The sequence below is a fragment of the Cryptomeria japonica genome, chromosome 2, assembly GCF_030272615.1.
Source record: "Cryptomeria japonica chromosome 2, Sugi_1.0, whole genome shotgun sequence".
NCBI classification, from domain to species: domain Eukaryota; kingdom Viridiplantae; phylum Streptophyta; class Pinopsida; order Cupressales; family Cupressaceae; genus Cryptomeria; species Cryptomeria japonica.
Window position 1 is genome coordinate 504,226,863 of NC_081406.1, and position 20,677 is coordinate 504,247,539.

The 20,677-nt window shown below is 35.1% G+C and overlaps 1 protein-coding gene across 23 annotated transcripts; it reads left to right on the forward strand.

Moving 5' to 3' along the window:
• Positions 1-273: 273 nt before the first annotated feature.
• On the forward strand, positions 274-19,591 carry LOC131078921 (uncharacterized). Of its 23 annotated transcripts, XR_009371566.1 has the most exons (10): positions 274-695; positions 5,070-5,147; positions 5,514-5,573; positions 5,980-6,027; positions 12,811-12,890; positions 13,006-13,074; positions 13,463-13,537; positions 18,752-18,821; positions 18,903-18,977; positions 19,205-19,591. XR_009371566.1 is itself a non-coding variant. In XM_059216691.1 (7 exons), exons 3-7 carry the CDS (start codon positions 13,017-13,019, stop codon positions 14,366-14,368), a joined length of 354 nt encoding a protein of 117 aa, XP_059072674.1. In that variant the 5' UTR covers positions 274-695; positions 12,811-12,890; positions 13,006-13,016; the 3' UTR covers positions 14,369-14,981. The 23 variants fall into 23 exon arrangements, 1 of the variants encoding a protein (XP_059072674.1); XR_009371562.1 differs by adding an exon at positions 13,268-13,316 and having other exon boundaries at positions 274-5,573; XR_009371561.1 differs by adding an exon at positions 17,616-17,691 and having other exon boundaries at positions 274-5,573; positions 18,908-18,977.
• Positions 19,592-20,677: the final 1,086 nt, after the last annotated feature.

Sequence of the window (20,677 nt, forward strand, 5' to 3'; positions counted from 1 at the left end):
GGTTATATAATGATGTAAACATGATTTCAAAGAAGTAAAATCACTGAGTAAACCTAAGATTTAAATTGTACATAATTAGAATCTATTGATGACTTAATTTTTAAATCACCAATAAACATATTCAATTATTTATTAAATCAAAATAAACATTTAATATTTGATTCAAACATTAAACTTTTACTTCCCTGATCTCCAATTCTTTCTTGAAGTGAAATGAAAATTCACATGGGAAAACCACTTTTAAGGAAATTCATCCTTTATGTCTTATTATTAGTTCCTGCCCGCATGGAACTATTGGCGAGGGTTTGCATTAAACAACTATTATTCATATTTTCCAATGGCCAATAGTATTGCCCTAATTTTCCGTTGCTATAGCCTAATTCAATGCTTGTTAGTGAAATGTAATCGAACTTTAATGGTTCGTGTAAAGAATGAGTCCTGGCAGGCTCTCGTTGGCGCATGTAGAGGCATTCCAGACTACGATGCAAGAGAAGGCATATATTTCAAAGCACAAATCTACAGATTTTGGCATTCGTAAAAAAGTTTTTTATTGTTTTTCTGGCTCATCGAGTGTAGGAAATTCAAGGTGGCAGTCTACAAAATGGGCTTTGGTTTTTGCAGACAGATGGCTATTAGAGTTCCCATTTAGAGTTCCCATTTTGGGCATGCACGACAGAGGACCCGTTCCTGCACAGGTGGGCAATAACAATGTAAAAAATATTAATAAAGGCATCATATGATATTCTTCCTAACATCCAGCAGTTGTAGAGGACGACGTGGCCTTCATTTACCTTTAAAGTCTACAATGAAACCTACTCTGTTCTGGTAGAGGTTTGTTGTTTTTTAGTTCCTGCCCCTTGCCTTTTATAGAAGGCGACTGAGAAAAATGAATGTAAAATGTATGTCTCCATTATTTTTTAAGTTCCTGCCCCCATCGATTTCATTGTTGAATTTTCTAATAACGGTTTCTCCAATCATTGATTTCATTGTTGAATTTTCTAATAAGGGTTCTAGTTTTTGGCTGTAGGGTTTCTGATTTGGTATTCATGTGATTTGTCTGCAGTAAGCTTTTTGACTGAAGAAACATTGTTTCAATGCATCGTTCTTTTTCCTATTTGTACTATTGTAAAATATAGTAAATGCCTGACTGCTTGTTACTGTTGAATTTTGTATATGAATTAGACAGTCAAGCGGTATTTAGGATGTCATGTAATTGCCTTTTGCAAAGATGTAGGAGCTAAGTCATTTAGTTAAATTATTAAATAGAATGTGATTACATAGCATTAGTAAGAATAACTCAAGGGCTTTCTCAGCATACCCATTCTGTGCATATCGAGCAACCATAGCTGTCCAGGAGACAACATCCCGTTGATAAATTTTGGCAAACACCTGTCGGGCATCCTCAATTCTGCCACAATTTGCATACATGTCCACAAGAGCATTTGCAACAGAGACATGAAACGAAAATCCACTACCTTAAAACTCACACCAGTTAATCAAATATCAAGACTGCAAAAAGAAAATAGACATTGGCACAATAAAAAGAAATCACACAACCCACAATAGAGGAATCAGAAATGTCACATGAAGATGATATATGTGGGTGGAGAAAAGCCCAAGAAACAGAATGCCATTCAAAATATTTGGTGCATAATCCTCTACTGAAAGAGTTCAAAGTTCATCCAATAATCATTAATAACAATTGTAGCGATTTCTTTGCAGACGAATAGAGGCAATCTTAAAAAGTCTTGGAAAATAAAACACAAAAAAGTAAAAATGCAAATTCCATAAGTTCATACAGGCCTGAGATAATACATAATAGCAACAAGAACAGAATTATACGCATTTATAAAGTCAGCTTTTCAAGAATCTAAAATCCTTCTAGAAACTTAGTTATTTGTTTAGTGGGCATTTATGATTCACCTTGGCTTTGATATATGTACCATCTTCCAACGCTATGGTGGGGTAATCAGAATCGCTACTTCTGAGTATAGCCACGACTCTGGAATTAAATCTGATGGCTCCTGAAGGCAAGGCTGCAGCAAGCGTTTCAATAAGAACACTTCTTTTCACACAGCGGACTTCATGATTCCTGTTCATAACCCACAACAATGCCTCAAACTACTCATTATGTGCCTTCTTTTATGTGCTCCTGAAGGCAAGGCTGCAGCAAGCGTTTCAATAAGAACACTTCTTTTCACACAATGGACTTCACGATTCCTGTCCATAACCCACAACAATGCCTCAAACTACTCATTATGTGCCTTCTTTTATGTGGTGTTCTACCCAAGATAGAAATCAGAAAGAAGTGCAGTAAGCAGCAAACCAATTCTTTTATGGGGAAGTTTTTATCCCAACTCATCCCATTAAAAAACCCTTGTTTTGATGTTTAACATCCCAATTCATCTCATTTAACTGTTCCGATTTTCTTTAATACATTGATTCCCATTTTATAAAGAACAATATAATAAATCCCATGAGGATAGTTGCAGGTACTACTCACCTGTATGAAACTTTCTTGTCTAACCCATCCTCAACGCAGACCATCCTTGAACTGATTCCCAACAGACATGAATTCACATTTAATTCAAATGCAGACACGAATTAATGAAACAATAATACAGTAGATTTTGCAGAAGGGTTAAAGTTACTGTTCTTGCCCTAGCAAGCGAGCATGTCTTGTACGAAGGTCTTCTGCAATTCCAAGAGCCTCCAATGCCTTCCAAGCATTAGTCCAAAGATTAAGAGCTGCTCCTGTTGTTCGCAATGAACTCCCTTGCTCAAGAACTAAGCATTTCAATCCCACTCTGCAAAACAACATAATGCTAATTAATCTGTCATCCTAATGATGGTTCACTAAGTGTAACCTAAAATATGTATTCTTTAGCATCTTTCCCATGAAAATGTTCTGCAACATAAGGACTTCTCAAGCTTAGTCCTTACCAGTGCATTTAACCAGAGCTTTTGGAATGACTTACATGAGAGTTTTACATTGGACACGTTGGATTGAACATGTCATGAAAATACAATTTGGATATATAATGGAATGTAGAAGCTCAGCTTTCAGAATGACTCACATTAGTGTTTTATGTTGGACATGTTGGATTCAACATATCATGAAGATACCATTTTTATATATATAATGGACAGTGGAAGCTCAAACAGTCCAAACCAATTGCTTGAAGAACCTTTGTTCTGTTATCATAAACTGTAGAAGCTCAAAACCAATGATATTAGTTTATATTCACAGTTAATGATAATAAAATAAGGTTTCTGGATTTTTTTAAACTTCAGCTCTATTATTATAGATTGTGAAGGTTCAAAATTCTACGTTCTATTATCATGCACTGTAGAAGCTTAAAACTAATTTTCTAGAATGGACTGTAGAAGATCAAAGCCCATGATACCACTTAATTGTTCTTGGATTATAGAAGGAAAGAAAACAGTAAAATATCTTTTAACAACATGAATTTCGATTTTAGTCGAAACAACATCAAGAAGCAATCCAAAATATTTTTACTTCCTTCAAAAGTAAATTATAAGACTTTTGATTTGCAAATCCAATAACTGTGTCTAATCTTTAAACAATATTGTCTTGTACCTGTAAAGAGCAATAGCAGTGGCCAGGCCTCCTATGCCTCCTCCTGCTATTACAATACCTTCATACTCTGAATAGTTATGGTTATCTTCTTCAGCAACACTGCCATGTTGCCTTTGTCAAAATCATTTTCAGACTCAATTTCAAAATCATTTCCAGAATCAAAGAATCTAGCTGAATTTTGTATAGGAGTGGCCCAGAAAACTTTTGAAAATTTATTTTTTAGTGTTAAGGATTCACTAGATTCCTTTTTGTGCAGTGCTAGTAATGGAGTAGATGCTTATATCAATATTAATACATCCCTTTGGAAAGCATTCAAGTCTTTGACAAAGTCATTTGAAAATGAAATTTTTGGCTTTTTTGTCGAGCCTGATAAAACTGGAGGATTGACAATTAGTGATGGAATTGAAGTTACGAGTCCATTTTAGATAGGTACATGAGCAAAAAATGGTGTAAAATATGTTGTGCTAATTGTGGAAGATTCTGTAGGAGCTGTTTTTGGAATTAAAATCAGATTTAACGTACTTGATTTATCAAAAGGTGCTGGAGCTAAATCTCTTCCTTTCTTCATATTTTCTTTCTTAGGCACGCTGTCCTCACGGAAATTGCACACCGTGCATCACAGCCCCCTCTGTATAGTCATGTCTACATTAGTAAAAATGTAAAAATTAAATCGATTCCCGATGCCATTCAAACTGTGTAGCACAGTTAGCCCTCAATCTACGGTAACTCTAAAACAACTTTTTGCTTTACCTCTCCCTCTGATTTCCAATACATCTGTATGCTCTATTGCTTTCACTGATGGTTCTATTGCATATCTTTCTTTATGTTGCTCACCTATTTGTGAGGGATATTAGGTTTTGTACACCAATTTCAATTCGTAAACATAGTTAAATTCTGATGTTCTAGTGCTTCTATCTTAGCTAGAAGAAAGACATGAACAAGTGCCCATGTTTCACTTGTTGGTTTCTATTTTCTGGTCTCCAAATATTTGTTCGTACTACTTCCAGAACACAATGGCCAACAATATCATTGTTGAATCGGACTATCTTTGTTATGTTATAGAAATGGTTGCTTGGAACTGAAACATACGACACTTGTTCTTGTCTCATTGCTATTCCTCCCAAACTTTGTAACTTTTAAACTATATCTCTTTCTCCCTTCCATTATATGTTTGCATAGAATCTTTACATAACCATGTATTTATTCATATATGTAGATACATACTTTTCCCTCCATGCATTTCAATGTATGTATAAACCTATGTAATGTTCACATAAATAACTCTAATGTCTTATGCATACATAATTTTATAATTGTAAACTTAAATGCACTGTTTCCTCCGATCGTAATTTAACTTCACAGTATGTAAGTATATACCTAAATTATATTGTACTAAGAAATAGCTATCTTTTTCTTTTGTCAACGACACCGATTTGTAATCTAACATTGCTAGTGCAATTGATCTAAGCACAACATACTCTGAACCCGAATATTCATTGCTCCTCTTGAAAGAGTCTCTTTCTCAACATAACAAACACTCTGCCAGGTATGATACTTTGCTATTTTTATAGTTTCACCTGTTTTCGACCTTTTTTGCAATAATATAGTATTCTGTAATGCTATTAAAGACATCAAAATGATAACATAATACTCTTTTGTAACAAGGATTGTCATAACGTAAACAGTAATATGCGTCCTCACATTACTTCTTGAGTAACCATAAGAATTCCACAATATATGGGAATTGATAAAGTTGATCTACTATCGAATGCTTGATATATATGTTTTCTTCTTTTGGGCTCCTCTTCTTTTATGACACACTGCTCATTCATTGAATGTTTTTTTCCCTTGCTCTCTTTAATGTGTCTGGTTTCTTTCTTATGTTGTGTGTTCAACATATCTGATTTACAAGATTTTTGGATCGCAAAGCACATTGAGCATTGATAGCATCTAATTACGCAACACATAAAGGGTAAGATACTTTTGCGCTTCTGTTGTGCATTGTACAATTGAAATAATGCCCTCAAATCTGGTTAGTTGCCTGGGCTATTTGAAGCTTTGTGGCTGTTTTAAAATTCTCTTTAATTTAGTTAATGTCCTTAGATTACTTTAAAAGAAACAACTTCAAGTCTCCATACGCACAACTATATATGCCAAACTACTTTGTTTCGCAGCAAAGATATTAATAAACTCTATGCAATATGCTTTGTTGATCATCAAACAACTTTATTCTTGCCTTTTTAAATCATGTCTCTCCTCCTCCTGCAATGCACTGCAATGCAGACTCCACTTTTACATCTTTATGTATGCCTCATCTTAGCTAGATGCACTTTTCATTTTCCATGACAATGATTAGAAAATTGTTTTGCATGCTCCAGGATCGAGGGGCATGGCCTTTGTTGAGACCTTGGAGTTCAAATAGTGGGGTAATTGGCATGAATTTTATGATTAGGATAATATTGTTGAACTTTTATTGTTACCTGTTTGATCATTGCTTGATAATGTGCAACATGGACCATAAATTGCAATCAACAAAATCATTAAATAATATTATAGATACAGAGAACTATAAACCTTGTAGTGTGGACTTGTCAAAACAAACAATTGACATGGTATTGGAAAAAAATAACATGTTTAGGGTGAAATCATTTGTATACAATGTAGGCGATTGTCTTTTTGACTCTTTGCAGTTCTTGTTACACATGAGATACACTTCTACATAGCTATGCATTGGAACTATTGACCATTTTATAAATTGCCTAGAAATCAATGATCATGATGCTTTATATTCATACAGCCATGAACTCAACCCCAAGGATTGTATGAAATGCATGGAGTATGTGACGTTGACACTTATCTATGACGCATGCGTCTCCCAGCAATTCCACTGCTAGGTTGTAATGAGAATGGCCTTTGGGGAGATGCATTTTGTATTGGATGGCTAGCCAAATGGCTAAAAATTGAAATATGTGTTTGGTCTTCAACAAGAAAATCAAAGTACTTGCACTTCAATAAGAACTTACAAAGAAATGCATATTCTATTCTATTCCATGACCAAAACCCTACTCGTGGACATTTTGAACTGCTAATTAACAAGAAAACGACTCTATACATGATGCAAAATAGATTACTCGACAATTCAAAGACGGCTCTTGCAACAACTACTAGTTTTGTAAAAGACAAGTTTGCAAATGCAGTGCCCAACTTGTACAAAGATGCATTGTCAATGTCAGATTGTGGCGATAGCTTGTTCAATACAATAGCCACTCTAACAGACAATGAATACGATGGCCCGTCTCTTCGATGGTGCATGGCTCAATCGTTTTGCAATGCACTACTCTCCAAAGACAATGTAGCAATAGGTTGCATAGAAACATGTATCTGTTGTGACCTCACAATTAGTTGTGGCATGTCAAGTTGGCAAGCATATATCGCAAAAATTGGAGATCCATATGAGCAAAGCAAGCTTGAAGGTGCAGATTTCTGTTTTGAGTGGCTATCCTACATCTTGCAAGTAAGAGTTAAAGTATGGTCAAGAGTGACCAACATGTGCATACAAGAATATTGCAAATCTTTGACACCTACCAAAGTATACAATATCACGAGTTACAAAGTCAATGAAATGCATACACACTATAACCCATCTAGAGTGGACAATATAATAGCAACTCAGATTAATGTTGAACAACCACCTACAATGACATTGGTTCAAGCAAGACCAACAACTAATTTGTATAGGCTCAAACAATTTATTCGGAACAATAAATATACACGAATCAATACATCTACACAATCAAAAAATACTTTAAACACAACTATGCATATATCAACGTCTATCGAACCCGAAAAACAATCTACAAAGCTGTTGACAAAAATCACACATGACTCGCTTTGCAAAGTGAAACAACAAATACGTAAAGCAACTGCATATCAAGAAATTCGAAACTCAACAAGAAGCTCACAAACAAAACTAGAATGTTACATTGAAAAGATACAAGACACACCAAAACATGTCTGTACAATATGTGTGCGACTCCATTTTAAGAAGAACATGAGAAATTTAACACCAAAAATGACACAAGCATACCAACACCTACTACCAAACAAAAAACACACTTCTGGTAAAAAAATATGCAAGTTTTGTAAACAACAACTAAACCAAAACATTAAACCATCATATGCAACTCCATAACATATCAACACACATAAGCCATCAATACACACGTCTACACTTTCAGAACTTGAAGAAAGATTAGTGTCACTCCGAATTGCATTTGCACAAACATGGCAATTAGGACACAAAAGATCCCAAATTGGATTAACTGGAACAATTATTAATGTTCCAACAGATATTAATATTGTACAAACAACATTGCCACGATCATTTGATGAAACATGGACAGTTGTTGTTGCATTGAAGAGACGTTTGCAATACAAAAATGCATTTCAAAAAGGCAGAGTGCGTCTGAACACTGTTATGAACTCTCTGAACGAATTGTGTAAAACAACATTATACAAAATGCAAAATGTGAAACTAAACAAAAAATGGCATGACCTTTTGTACCCTTCACAAGAAGAGGCACCTAGTAGCGACTCTTCATCAAGTGACAACGACAATGAAATTGACAATGCCATGGAGGTAGAAACAAACACCGTGATACATGGGTTCATCGAGTCGCGAACTATACATTCTCTTCAAGACAAAATGATTGAAATCGCACTTGCAGAAGGGAAACAACCTTTGGGAATATTCCAGGACAAGTATGCAGAAGAGATGAACTTTCCAACGATATTTTTTGGCGAACCACGTGACGAACAAATTTCAAAAAAAAATTCATATCAAAGAATTGCTTAGTGGGAATTTCAAAATTCAAATCGAGCATTTGCATATCACACCACTAATTTGTTTTTCAAAGCTATCAAAATACTAATTGCTCAAGTGTTTTCTTGCATTTGGATAAGAATCCGCAAAGGAATGTTAAAAGGAAGAACATTGATAGCAAGAGATGTCAAGTACAAACCAAACCTCAAGAAAATTCTCCAATTTGATATTGGATATACAGATCTCAAGAAGATCAGAAATTCACCAAATTATTTGCAACATCTCAAGAGGATTGTTTTTGCAATGATACGACAATTAGGACCACCAACTTTTTTTTTGGCATTCACTAGTGCAGAGAAAAATTGGGGACCATTGACACAAACATTAAGAGAACTCTACATGACACATCACACGACCACAAAATAAATGCAACTTGATTCGTTGTTTGACATTGACATTTCGTCTTTGATAAAAAAAGATCCCGTCACTTGTACTCGCTATTACAAACATAGAATTAATGCAATGAAACAATTATTTTGTTTAGATGAAACTTTTTTTGGAAATGTATTAGACTACTTCTCAGTTACAAAATTCCAAAGTCGAGGAAATGAATATGACCATTTCATGTTATGGGTTAAAGACGCGCCGATCTACGGAAAATATAACAATGCTACTATTGGACGCTTTGTCGACAAATATATAACTTGCAAAACAGACACTTTAGATGACCACATAGCTAGAGTGCATATGCACCATCACACAAAGCAATGTGGGAAGTCAAGAACGAGAAAGTGTCGCTTTGGTTTCCCACAACCTCCAATGAAGGAAACAACAATACTTGAACCATTCATTGACAAAGACCGTGACGATATGCACACTACTCCTAACCTTAGATCAATTTTAGAGACATCAAGCTATGAGCTAGGCCTCTCCTTTGCAGATTTCTTAGCCAACATAAACATGTCTGCACATGAATACATCATAGCCATACGGTCTACAGTGACTAGGCCAACATTATTTCTCAAAAGAAAGCCAACTCATATATGGAATAATTCATTTGCACCTCGCATTCCACATCTATGGCAAGAAAACACAGATGCACAATTTGTCCTCAATGCATATGTTGCAGCAATGTACTGTAGCTCTTACATGACAAAACCCAATAATTCAATGACAACTGCATTCAACAAAATACAAAGAGACCACAAGCAACATAACATTGACGCTATAAACATGGTAACAAAACTAGGAAATGCCTTGCTCAACCTGCAACAAATGTCTGCTCAACAAGTTGTACACATTGTCCTCTCTCTGCCCCTTAACTATAGTTCACATACTTGTAAATTCATTGATACTTCCGCCCCTCACAACCACACTTTTATTCTAAAGACTTGCCAGCTTCTTGACAATGAACCAGATGAGTCGCAAAATGTTGCTTGCAAAAGCTCTGTTGATCATTATATTGCACTCCCAGAAGCATTAGCTAGTATTTGTCTTGCAAAATTTGTTTCAGAATATGCAATGACAAGAGGAAAATTAGCAAAGCGTGGCCGACCTCAAATTATCAGATTTATCAAGTATGATAAGCATGTTGACACCGGCAACTATTATAGAGAGAAACTTCTACTATACGTTCCTTTTTCCACCAACAAAAACACATTGAAGCAAGACTTCGAAACTTGGCAAGATGCTTTTGCCAACAATGAAAAAATGATACACATTAATGAAGCAAAATACACATACAATGTAAACAAATCATGGGGTGATATGGCCGATGCTATGAATGATGCAAAGCTCGAAGACGAATACTATAGAAATGTACATGATGTCCAAAAGACAAATAAGGATGACAACGAAGAGTACAACTTGGAACCAAAATTTTTGCCAACAATGAAAAAATAATACACATACAATGTAAACAAATCATGGGGTGATATGGTCGATGCTATGAATGATGCAAAGCTCGAAGATGAATACTATAGAAATGTACATGATGTCTGAAAGACAAATAAGGATGACAACAAAAAGTACAACTTGGAACCAGACATAGCCACACTAAGACACAATGTCTACGTCAAAAAAGTGTCAAGACCATTTGAAATAGTTGGACATCCCCACCTGAATGACAATACAGAATATTATGCTACTCATAGAATGTTGAACAAAGAACAACAAGCTATAGTAAAAGACATATTAATGAAGAAACAACAAAACCCAGATGAGCCATTTTACTTGTTCTTAACAGGAGGTGCTGGCACAGGGAAAACCTTCACTGCAAAGGCAATGTATCAAGGAATTCTTCGTATATACAATAACGCAATAGATAGTCACCCAGACAAAGTGAAGGGCTTGTTACTTGCATACACAGGAAAAACAACCTATAATATAGGAGGCACAACATTGCACTCTGCATTGTTCATACCATTTAACAAATCCACTTCTAATACTCTAAGTTCAAAAAGATTAGATGTATTGACAAATGAATACCAACAATTGCATCTTGTTCTCATTGATGAGATCTCTCTAGTTGGAGCTAGAATGTTGCGTTGCATTGACAAAAGATTTCGTGAAATAATGCAAACCCCAACTAAACACTTTGGTGGCTTGGACATTATATTTTGTGGTGACTTGTACTAGGCAGAACGTATACATGATTGTCTAGTGTTTCAAGCACCAACAATAGACACTGACCTATTGCCATATGATTTTTGGCAACAACATGTCAAATGTTACAATCTGCAAACTACAATGAGGCAAACAAATCAGTTGTTTGTTGTTGTTCTCAGCAGAATACGCACGGCCTCGCAAACCAAGGAAGACAACATATTTGAATAGCAAATGTTTACGCTCCCCACCTATAGACCCAACGTTTCAAATTTTTTTTTACAAAAGAAAAGATGTTGATGCACACAACCAAAAGATATTATCTACTCTTCCTGGAGAACTACTCATAATTAATGCAATTGATGAACACAACAACACTGTTCCTATAGAACAATTGTACAAACATAGTGCAAATCTCGCAAATCAAATAATGTTTAAAGAAGACATATTGATTGAGATATATGGTGGTAACTATGATATACAAGACGGTCTTGTCAATGGCTCAGATGGACTATTCAAATCATATACACAAACCAACAATGTCGATGTCATTTGGGTTGAATTCAACGATCAACGCATTGGAAGATCTCAAAATGCAAAACTACCACAACTAAACCAAACATATGCTAACAATGGATGGGTACCAATTCTTCGAGTTGCAAAACCACTCCCTAGACACAGTTCTACACAGAGGACTACTATTTGAAAACAATTTCCACTTCAGCTGGCATGTGCTCGAACAATACATAGAGCACATGGACTCACCATGCATGGTCTTGCATTTTAACCTTTCGGTATCCACCAACATGGTTTGTCTTATACAACTCTGAGTTGCACATCAACTATTGAAACACTATTCTTGCTGAGCCCTCTAACACCACAAAACATCAAGATAAAGCCAATAGTCATAGATGATATGGAACGACTCACCACAACTTCTAATTGGACTCTTCAAAATGACATGCACTATAAAAAAAGTATAGCCCAAATAGTCATTTCTGCATTAAACACTCGACATTTCCAAACGCGTAGAGAAGACATCCTACGTGACACAGACCTAATGTCATCAGACATTATTTGCCTCCAGGAAACATACTTGTATACACCAACAACAGACAATACACTTCCATGCTACAATTGTTTTGCAGTGTTCCATGTTCATGGCATAATGACTTGTATTAACAAAAACATACATGTGGTTAGCACAACACCTTTAACACTAGACAATGTTGAAGCACTATTCCTCTCATGGAGTATTAATCAACACACATTATCCATTTCTAATATTTATGCCAAACCAAGAACATTAGTTACCAACATCATTGCAATTATCAATGAAGCAATGACAATTTCTCCTAGTGGAGCCATTGTCTATATTGCAGGTGACTTCAACATTGACATATCAATACAGTCAAAAATAGTACAACTGTTTAAAAGACACATGCAAATACAAAACTTGCACTTGTTACATGAACAGAAAGATACTTTGCCAAGAAGCAACATTGATCACATTTGGACAAACAATAATGCACACATAGCTAGGACCAAGAGGTTGGAAGCATATTGGACTGACCATGATATTGTTCTCACAAACATAGACAATATTGTCTAGCCATGGAATACGCTATGCAATGAGCAAACATTAATAGAAGATACCCCTTAGCCAATATGTAACTATCTACCTATAGCATTCCTTGTCTAATACTATTGCAAAACATGCTTTATTCTTACATGCATAGCCTAAGTTCCCCTCACAAAGTCTAATGTCGCCACTCTTTTGCAGGTCACTTAACACATGGACCCCAGCCATGTGACGTCATTTGGATCAATGTCTTCCAAGGAACATCATTTGCCCAAAAAAGAGTACAGTATTTAGACAATTTCAACAAATTGCTTGCCTACATAGAATTAGCACAAACATTTTCATTGAACAAGCATTTTTATTGTCTCTCTAGGACTCACTGCTTTGCTTTTGCAGATCTTCCATACATGTCCATTGCAGTCAGCCAGACGCTCATAGCTTACAAGAGCACCTTGGAAAATAGTGGTAACTTTAAATAATAGTGCAACAATTGCTTGATTAATAATTTTGCATTTTCTACACATGCCCTGACATTGGATGGTGATAACTTTAAACAATATTGCAACAATTGCTTTATTAATAATTTTGTATTTTCTACGAATACCCTGACATTGGATGGTTCTGAATATTGTATTTTGTAAATACGTGCACAACAAAGAGACTTTGAAACAACCAACACCTACTGCACAAATACCAACAACGAAGTGGTAAAACATGCCTACTATACTAAATAAATGTAAACTTATGCATCAATAAAATTAGCATCACAATTTACAACATTTGTTTGCTTTGCTATTTAACAATAAAATTAGCATCAAAACTTATGATGTTTGTTTGCTTTGTCGTGTTATAGCCATGTTGATCAGCTCAAAGGAAAAGACAACCCTTGCAGCACCCTTGCTACACAAGCAAGTCATACCAAACAAAGGTACCCCTCTCAATTCCTTCATTCCCACTCAAATTATTTGCTTTCACAAATTGCATTACTTCTCTCTTTCTAGTGCCCATTGCACCTTGAATTTATTATTTGTTATAGTCCAGGCCTATATGTCGATTATGTATACAACATAACACAATATGTCAATCATTTATTCTCATGTAAATTAAAAAAGAAATTCATACCTAATTGACTTTGCACTTTGATTGCCATCCTATGCTATGCTTTCTTCCCTTTGCAAGAGCTCTACCAAGGTCGAATACAATAAGAAAAATAGCACTCCTTCACACGAGCACATACGGAAACGGTAACATATGTGCACTCTGCTAATGAACTTCACACCTCTTCCATATTGCATTGATTTCATAGTGTCGTCAAACACTTATGACATTGAAGCTAAATATGCCTCTTTACTCCCCACTTTGTCAATGAATCACCTTATTCTCAACAACATTCCATAAATTTGCTACCATTGCATTGATCGCAACCTGTTGACTTTGTAGATGCCTCACCAACATGGAAGCCAGTGCACTGGATGCCACCTCTCCACAACAACACACAATAAAACGGTAAAGCTAGTGTGCCTCCACAGATACAATGATCCTCATAGCACGTTTTCATTCATTCACTCTTTAAGTTGCTCTTGTATACATTGATCCTTATACAATGTCTTCATTCACTCTGTAAGTTGCACTTTTTGCTTTGCTTTCCTGTAGGCAAATTAGCAACATTGAACAACAAAACTTCGCCCCTGTCAAAATGCAACCGCAAAAAAGTGAACGTAAAAAAAGGTATCCAAACCATCTATCTCATTTCTACTAACACTATTTTTCTTTCAGCTTATTTGCTCCTTCAATTTCACTTCCACTCTATTTCTTGTCCATCAATAGATTACATTTCTACTTGGTCACTAGTCTACTCACTATTCATTTCCCTTTTGTGAGGAGACATTTTTGACACAACCAGCCATGTATAGAAAGCACACTAATATTTTATCTTGCCTTCCTGCTTTATCTACAGTCAACAGACATGCTCCACAAACTAGCCATTCAAGCCACAGGTATCCCTCTCAAATTCTGCCATCTATTTCAATTTTTCTTTTCAATTGGAGAGACATATTAAAAACTTGTGCGCAAGTCTCGTGATTGTTGCAATTTGTCTTGTTGTTTGTTTTACTGCCATGCTTTCTTGAGGCAGTTTTGTTTTGTTTATTGAGATCTCTTCATGTCCAACATCCCATTCCTTTTCATTTATTCCCTCGAGCTCAATTTGGTTACTAAAACAGAAGCAACATTTCTCAACCGCAATACTCCACTGGCTGTAAAACAATCTCCAATCTCCTTGTTGCCTTTGACTTTTGAAGCATTTTCTGATGTATCCAATTGATTTCTTTAAATTGAAATCAGAACCCGGTTGAATTTCAAATTGCAGTATTGTCATTATAGTTAGGGTATAATTATCTTTTTATTATAAAATTCTCCATGCAAATTCTCCATGTTGGATTTTTTAGTTTGTATTGGCACCCAACTTTGTCCATATAAATATGCAACATCTAGAATTTTGGTGCAATGCATTACCCAATTTTATCATTCCATATTTTCATTTTTTTATTGTGGATTTAAGAGCGAGCTTGGATGGGCTTGAATTCGTAGGAAATCATGATAATTTAACACTTATCTCATCATACATAACAAAAGTTCCTCTAGGGCATATTCTTCAATCCTTGTTCAGTTGTTAGCCGCTCCTAGTTAAAGTAATTATTCTGTTTGGTTTTCCCTCTACAACCCATGCATTTGTCAAGGCTTCCATGCATTGCAAACATGTTCACCATGCCTGTTGCAACTACAACATCTGACAACATACCTCTCCCCTTTACGCTTTGATAAATGTCAATAAACCAATGGATCTTCTTGAAGTTTCCAAATCTTCCCTATAGATGCATACGCATGCCCTTTGACACTTCATGGGAACACATTTATTTAATGTTGAATTACTTTGCAATCTTTGCAAACATTACAAGCGCCTTGTTCATGCTTTTGCGTTCACATTCTTCTATTGGTTCCACTGTTGTGGTCCACATCTTAGTTTATGCATTTCACAACTCTAGTTTGGATCATGGGTGCAATTGTCTCTTAAGTAAAATTGCATGTATCATTGTGTTCACATTATTAGAGTTTCATAAGCTTTAAGTTGATTCCAATAAACATGGATTGCTGCCAATAAACATGGATTGGTTTACTAATGCTCTTTCATTAATTCCCTATTGACCCTTCCTTGTTCAACCTTTCTTCAACACCGCCAAAACCTAGCACAATACTGGACTTGTGTAGACAACGAGTTGGTTATATGTTTGAAGGTGACATTCTTGTTGTATATGGACTTGCCAAGTACACCAACACACAAAACAAAATTGAGATATTGCATGTGGATCTGATAGATTGTAAAGGCCAGATGACAGTCACAATGAATATTAGCAACACATTGGTGGATACCTTTTTACCACGCTTGACCATTGGATCAGGCATCCGCATTTCCAACTTTACAATTAAAAATAAATCATAGTACAAAAGAGGTGATGCAGATTGTTGCATTGCTCTCACTGCAAAAAGAACCTTTGAAACTATCCCATGCGTTTGTACCGAACACAAACTAGCACCCGATTTTACAATCTCACAACTAAGCAAAGCTTACTGCAACTATTCCGTTGGTTCATTCAGAGCAATTGGAACCAGCTACCATTTGACCAAAACACACCTTGAAGTGCATATAAAGGATGGTGATCTGCAAGAAGATATGACCATTGTACATCTTGAACACTTTGAATTGCACCTTCTTTTTTTGTTTCTCTTGTCATGTCCTCTTCTGCCCTTCCCACTAACATTTTTATTTTGTAGGTTCTCAACTCCACCACCTACACAGAATTGTGCGCAACTTTGCAACAACTCTTCTCAACAATAGATATGCCTTTTATACTATTCAAAAATATTGTGCGTAATGGTCCCTAAGGAACCCGGTCATTCCGCCCATCGCAGTCTACTTTCATTGAAGAGCTTAATGACCAGTGCACAAAAGCACATTTGGAGACGCTTGCCAAATGTAATATCCAGGCGATCACACGTACCTTTACAACTCTGCCCTTAGCTTTCTACTACATAGTATTTACAATTATTTGCTTACTGTACACAGTGCAATTGCAGGTTGTCGGTGTCCTCAAAGCAAAGAATGCCTATTTTCCACGTTATGAAATATCTTGCTCAACGTGCCACCACTCCCTACCATTTGACACTGCAATTGACATGGACTTTGTCCATTGCATGTATTGCAACACCAACACACAAACCTCTTGCCACCATAACATAATTTGCACATTGAATACACAAGAAGGCAACATCGACTGCTCCTTGCAAGGAGACATACTTCAACAAACTTACCCAGATATCACAGATATAACATACAAACAATACCAACAAGACATCTCGCCAATGGTCTTTATGTTGCGCAAGCTCCACGTCTATGGCACTTTCACATTAGCTGTGAACAACACCATTATTGATATTGTCAAGAAATAGGAATTTTGATGTAATTGGGTTTTAACACTGTCCATGTTAATGAATATTGCAAACTTGAAAAAAACTTCGGCCTTTAAAGCTTGTGAATCTTATTACTTTTTTGGGTGGCAATGGCCCTACAAACTATGATACTGTTTGACTATCACAAACTCTGCTACTGTGTTAATATAATGTGAATATAATGTGGCTTATGCTGTGAATAAAATATGAATATAATGTTTTTTGTCTGGAAAATTCATACAATAATGTCTACGCTCGGATTTGAATATACCGACTGTTTCTGAAACCATCGTTGTACACATGATTTCTGCATCATTTGTAAAACACCGAACATGTCTTTCTTAGTTGAACATTAACCAACACTGTCATTAGCTCTTTAGTTAATTCATCATTACATCTGATCTTCTCATGCTATTTTTTATTTTCATTTTATAGAACTCAAATAAGTTGTTTAGCTTTTCACATTTGTATTAATGGTATCATCTTGTTGCCATCTGTAGTTTTGTGACTGGGCATGAGATAAATATTACTTCTACTTGCTTCTCTTTGATGAAGCTGTATATTTTCTGCATATGGGTAAGGCTTGAGATCATTTAATCTATTCCATTGGCATAAAATTTATTTCCTCTATATAGTTAGGTGAGTGTTAGTAAGAAGGTTTAGTTTTGTTTGTTGTTTGAAAGGAATTCAGAATTTTGGTGTAAAATGTTGTTAGGAGCGTGTGCTTTGATGTTTTTGTAGTATTAAATTAAATATTTATGTGAAGAAGTATGCAGAGTGTTTGTCGTATTGTAACGTTTGCTTTGAAAGGAGTTTTGAGTGATACACTGCTTTCATATTTTGGAATATACGCAATGTCATATCTCTGTTAAAGAGTTTTGCTTCAAAAATTGATGTAAATATTTAATTTTAATTCATGAGAATGTGGCATATGGTATAAATGTATAAGAAGAAATGTGATATTTATAAGCTTTAGGGAATTTACTCCGAGGAGGTTCACATTTTAGATTCTATTAGGCGTTGACATGAGCTTCCTAGTCTCTACTAGTCAAATCTATTTTGAAATAGAATGTCTGGCTATAGGAGTTCTAAAATCAAACTAGCGGTTGCCAATCTAATGTTCCCCTATTGGCTGTTTTTGAATGAATGGGATGGATCATTTACATTTTGTTTCATCTCAACAATATATCCAAGTTAATTTGTCGTAATAGTTTTTTGTTTATTGTTGGTAGGCTGTCAACCATTTAAAATAATTTTAGTGTAATATATTGTTGCAAGGTGTGGTTTTATGTATTAGTTCAGCTCTCTAAGTCAAGATTTGTTGTCCAAGAGATTGATACAAATGTAGTGTAGTGTATTGTGTTATTTTAATGTACAAATAGTTAGTGTACACCTTATATATTGTGGCAAGGTGTGGTTTAATCATTTATGTATTAGTCCAACTCTCTAAGTCAAGATATGCTTCACAAAATACGTCTGTGTAAGTGATTGATATGAATGCACTGTCATGCTTTTACTATTTATAAATAATAATCGTACACCTTACATATGTTGTACTGTTTGCACATTTGTATTTCTGATGTGCTAACCTTTCTGCTGCATTTGCTACATCAAACTTGGTTTGATTTGTATGCAGGGCATATACTTAGACATTGGCGATTGACTTGAGATAACCCTTAATTTTGGAGCAAGCTGATCTTTTCAAGGTATTAAATATGCTTATTGATGATTACCAATTAGTAAAGTGTAGAAATGTAAAAGAATTGTTGATATTGACTACATGGAAGCAAAGCCATCAACAGGTCTCAGAAGTATGTTTAGACGACTGGGGTTCAAAGGCTTGCATATAACCATTTATTAAAGTGAGCTGCTCCCGGTCATAAAAAGAATCAATGTACTAAAAGACGTGTGTTTTTATCTTGTAGTTTTCTATGATACTTTTCTTTTAATGCTAAATTATTTGGGGATACTCTGAAATAGTTCATTTTTAATCTTTGAAGGATAAAAATAACATTCAAATCTTGTATGCATATTATCAATATCTTCTTATCTTTAGATTGTCAACAACATTCATTTCTTTTTATCATAGAGAATCATGGTTTAAAAGATGTCCTATAAAGGAGAGAAGCTGCTGAAGAAATGACATTATGTGTCTAATGTAGATATATCACTTCGCTGCAGCCATACTAGGTCCATGTTAATGGATATTGCAAACTTGAAAAATGCTTCGGCCTTTAAACTTTGTAAATCTTATTACTTTTTTGGATGGGAATGGCCCTACAAGCTATGATACTGCCTGACAGTGTTAATATAATGTGATGGAAAATTCATACAATAATGTCTATGCTTATATTTGAATATACCGACTGTTTCTGAAACCATCTTTGTATACATGAATTCTGCATCATTTGTAAAAGACCGAACATATATTTCTCAGTTGAACATTAACCAACACTATCATAAGCTCTTTTGTTAATTCATCATTACATCTGATCTTCTCATGCAAATTTTTATTTTTATTTTATAGAACTCAAATAAGTTGTTCAGGTTTTCATATTTGTATTAATGATATCATCATTTTGCCATCTGTAGTTTTGTGACTGGGCATGAGTAGACCATTCAGTTACTACTTTGTTATTTCAGACTTTCGAATTTTTAGGATATGCAAATTATCCTTTATGCTCATTGAAGTAATTCTCATTTTACTTTTCAAATGGCAATAATCTGCTCTGCAGTGCATTCTTAATATGTCCCGAAAACAAAAAATCTTGTCATAGTTCTAAGAAAGTTAAAGAAGCAACCCTGTTCTAAAACTCCCATTTCAACATAGCCTGGAATCAACTTAATGTAACTTGAATTGACACAGCTCACAGCATTGAATGAAAACAACTATTTCCCTCCCTGTCAACAGTAGAACCAATCCAAACCCACCTTCGCAGGACTACGCAGGAACTAAGCTGCCCTACAGGCCTTGTTATAAGAGGGATGTCCTATGTCATTTTACTTTAGATATTATTAATGTGTAGAAATCGTTCATTAACTTGAACATATTGCACATAGTATCATTTGATGACAATCACGTCAGTTGCATTTGATCATGGGTGGATTTGGTGGATTTGGTTGATATGATTTATTTTTTCTTAAAGTTTTATTTTGTATAGTTATGCATTTTAATTTTTTCGTAGATGCAATGTGAAATAGTTTTTTTATTTATTTTCCCTTGGGCAAGGAAATGGCTTATAGCTAGGTTTTTACTAGTATAAACTAATTTAAATATTAAATTGCTTTTATTTTAAATTTTTTATTAGTTTGTCTTAAGGCAAGGAAATGGTTTTAATAGTTCTTAGGTGAGAAACTATTTTTGAGTTAAAGATTAAATATTTTAATTTAAAGAAGACACGCATGTAGAGAATGGCTAGCGATATAGCAATGGTTATACCAAGCTATACCAAGCAATATTCAATTTTTTTGTTGGAAAAATAGGTGATGGCAAAAAAATGCCATTATTATTTCAACCAGTGCCTTAGTTAAACCTGCAAAAGACCTTAAAAATTGTTCACCA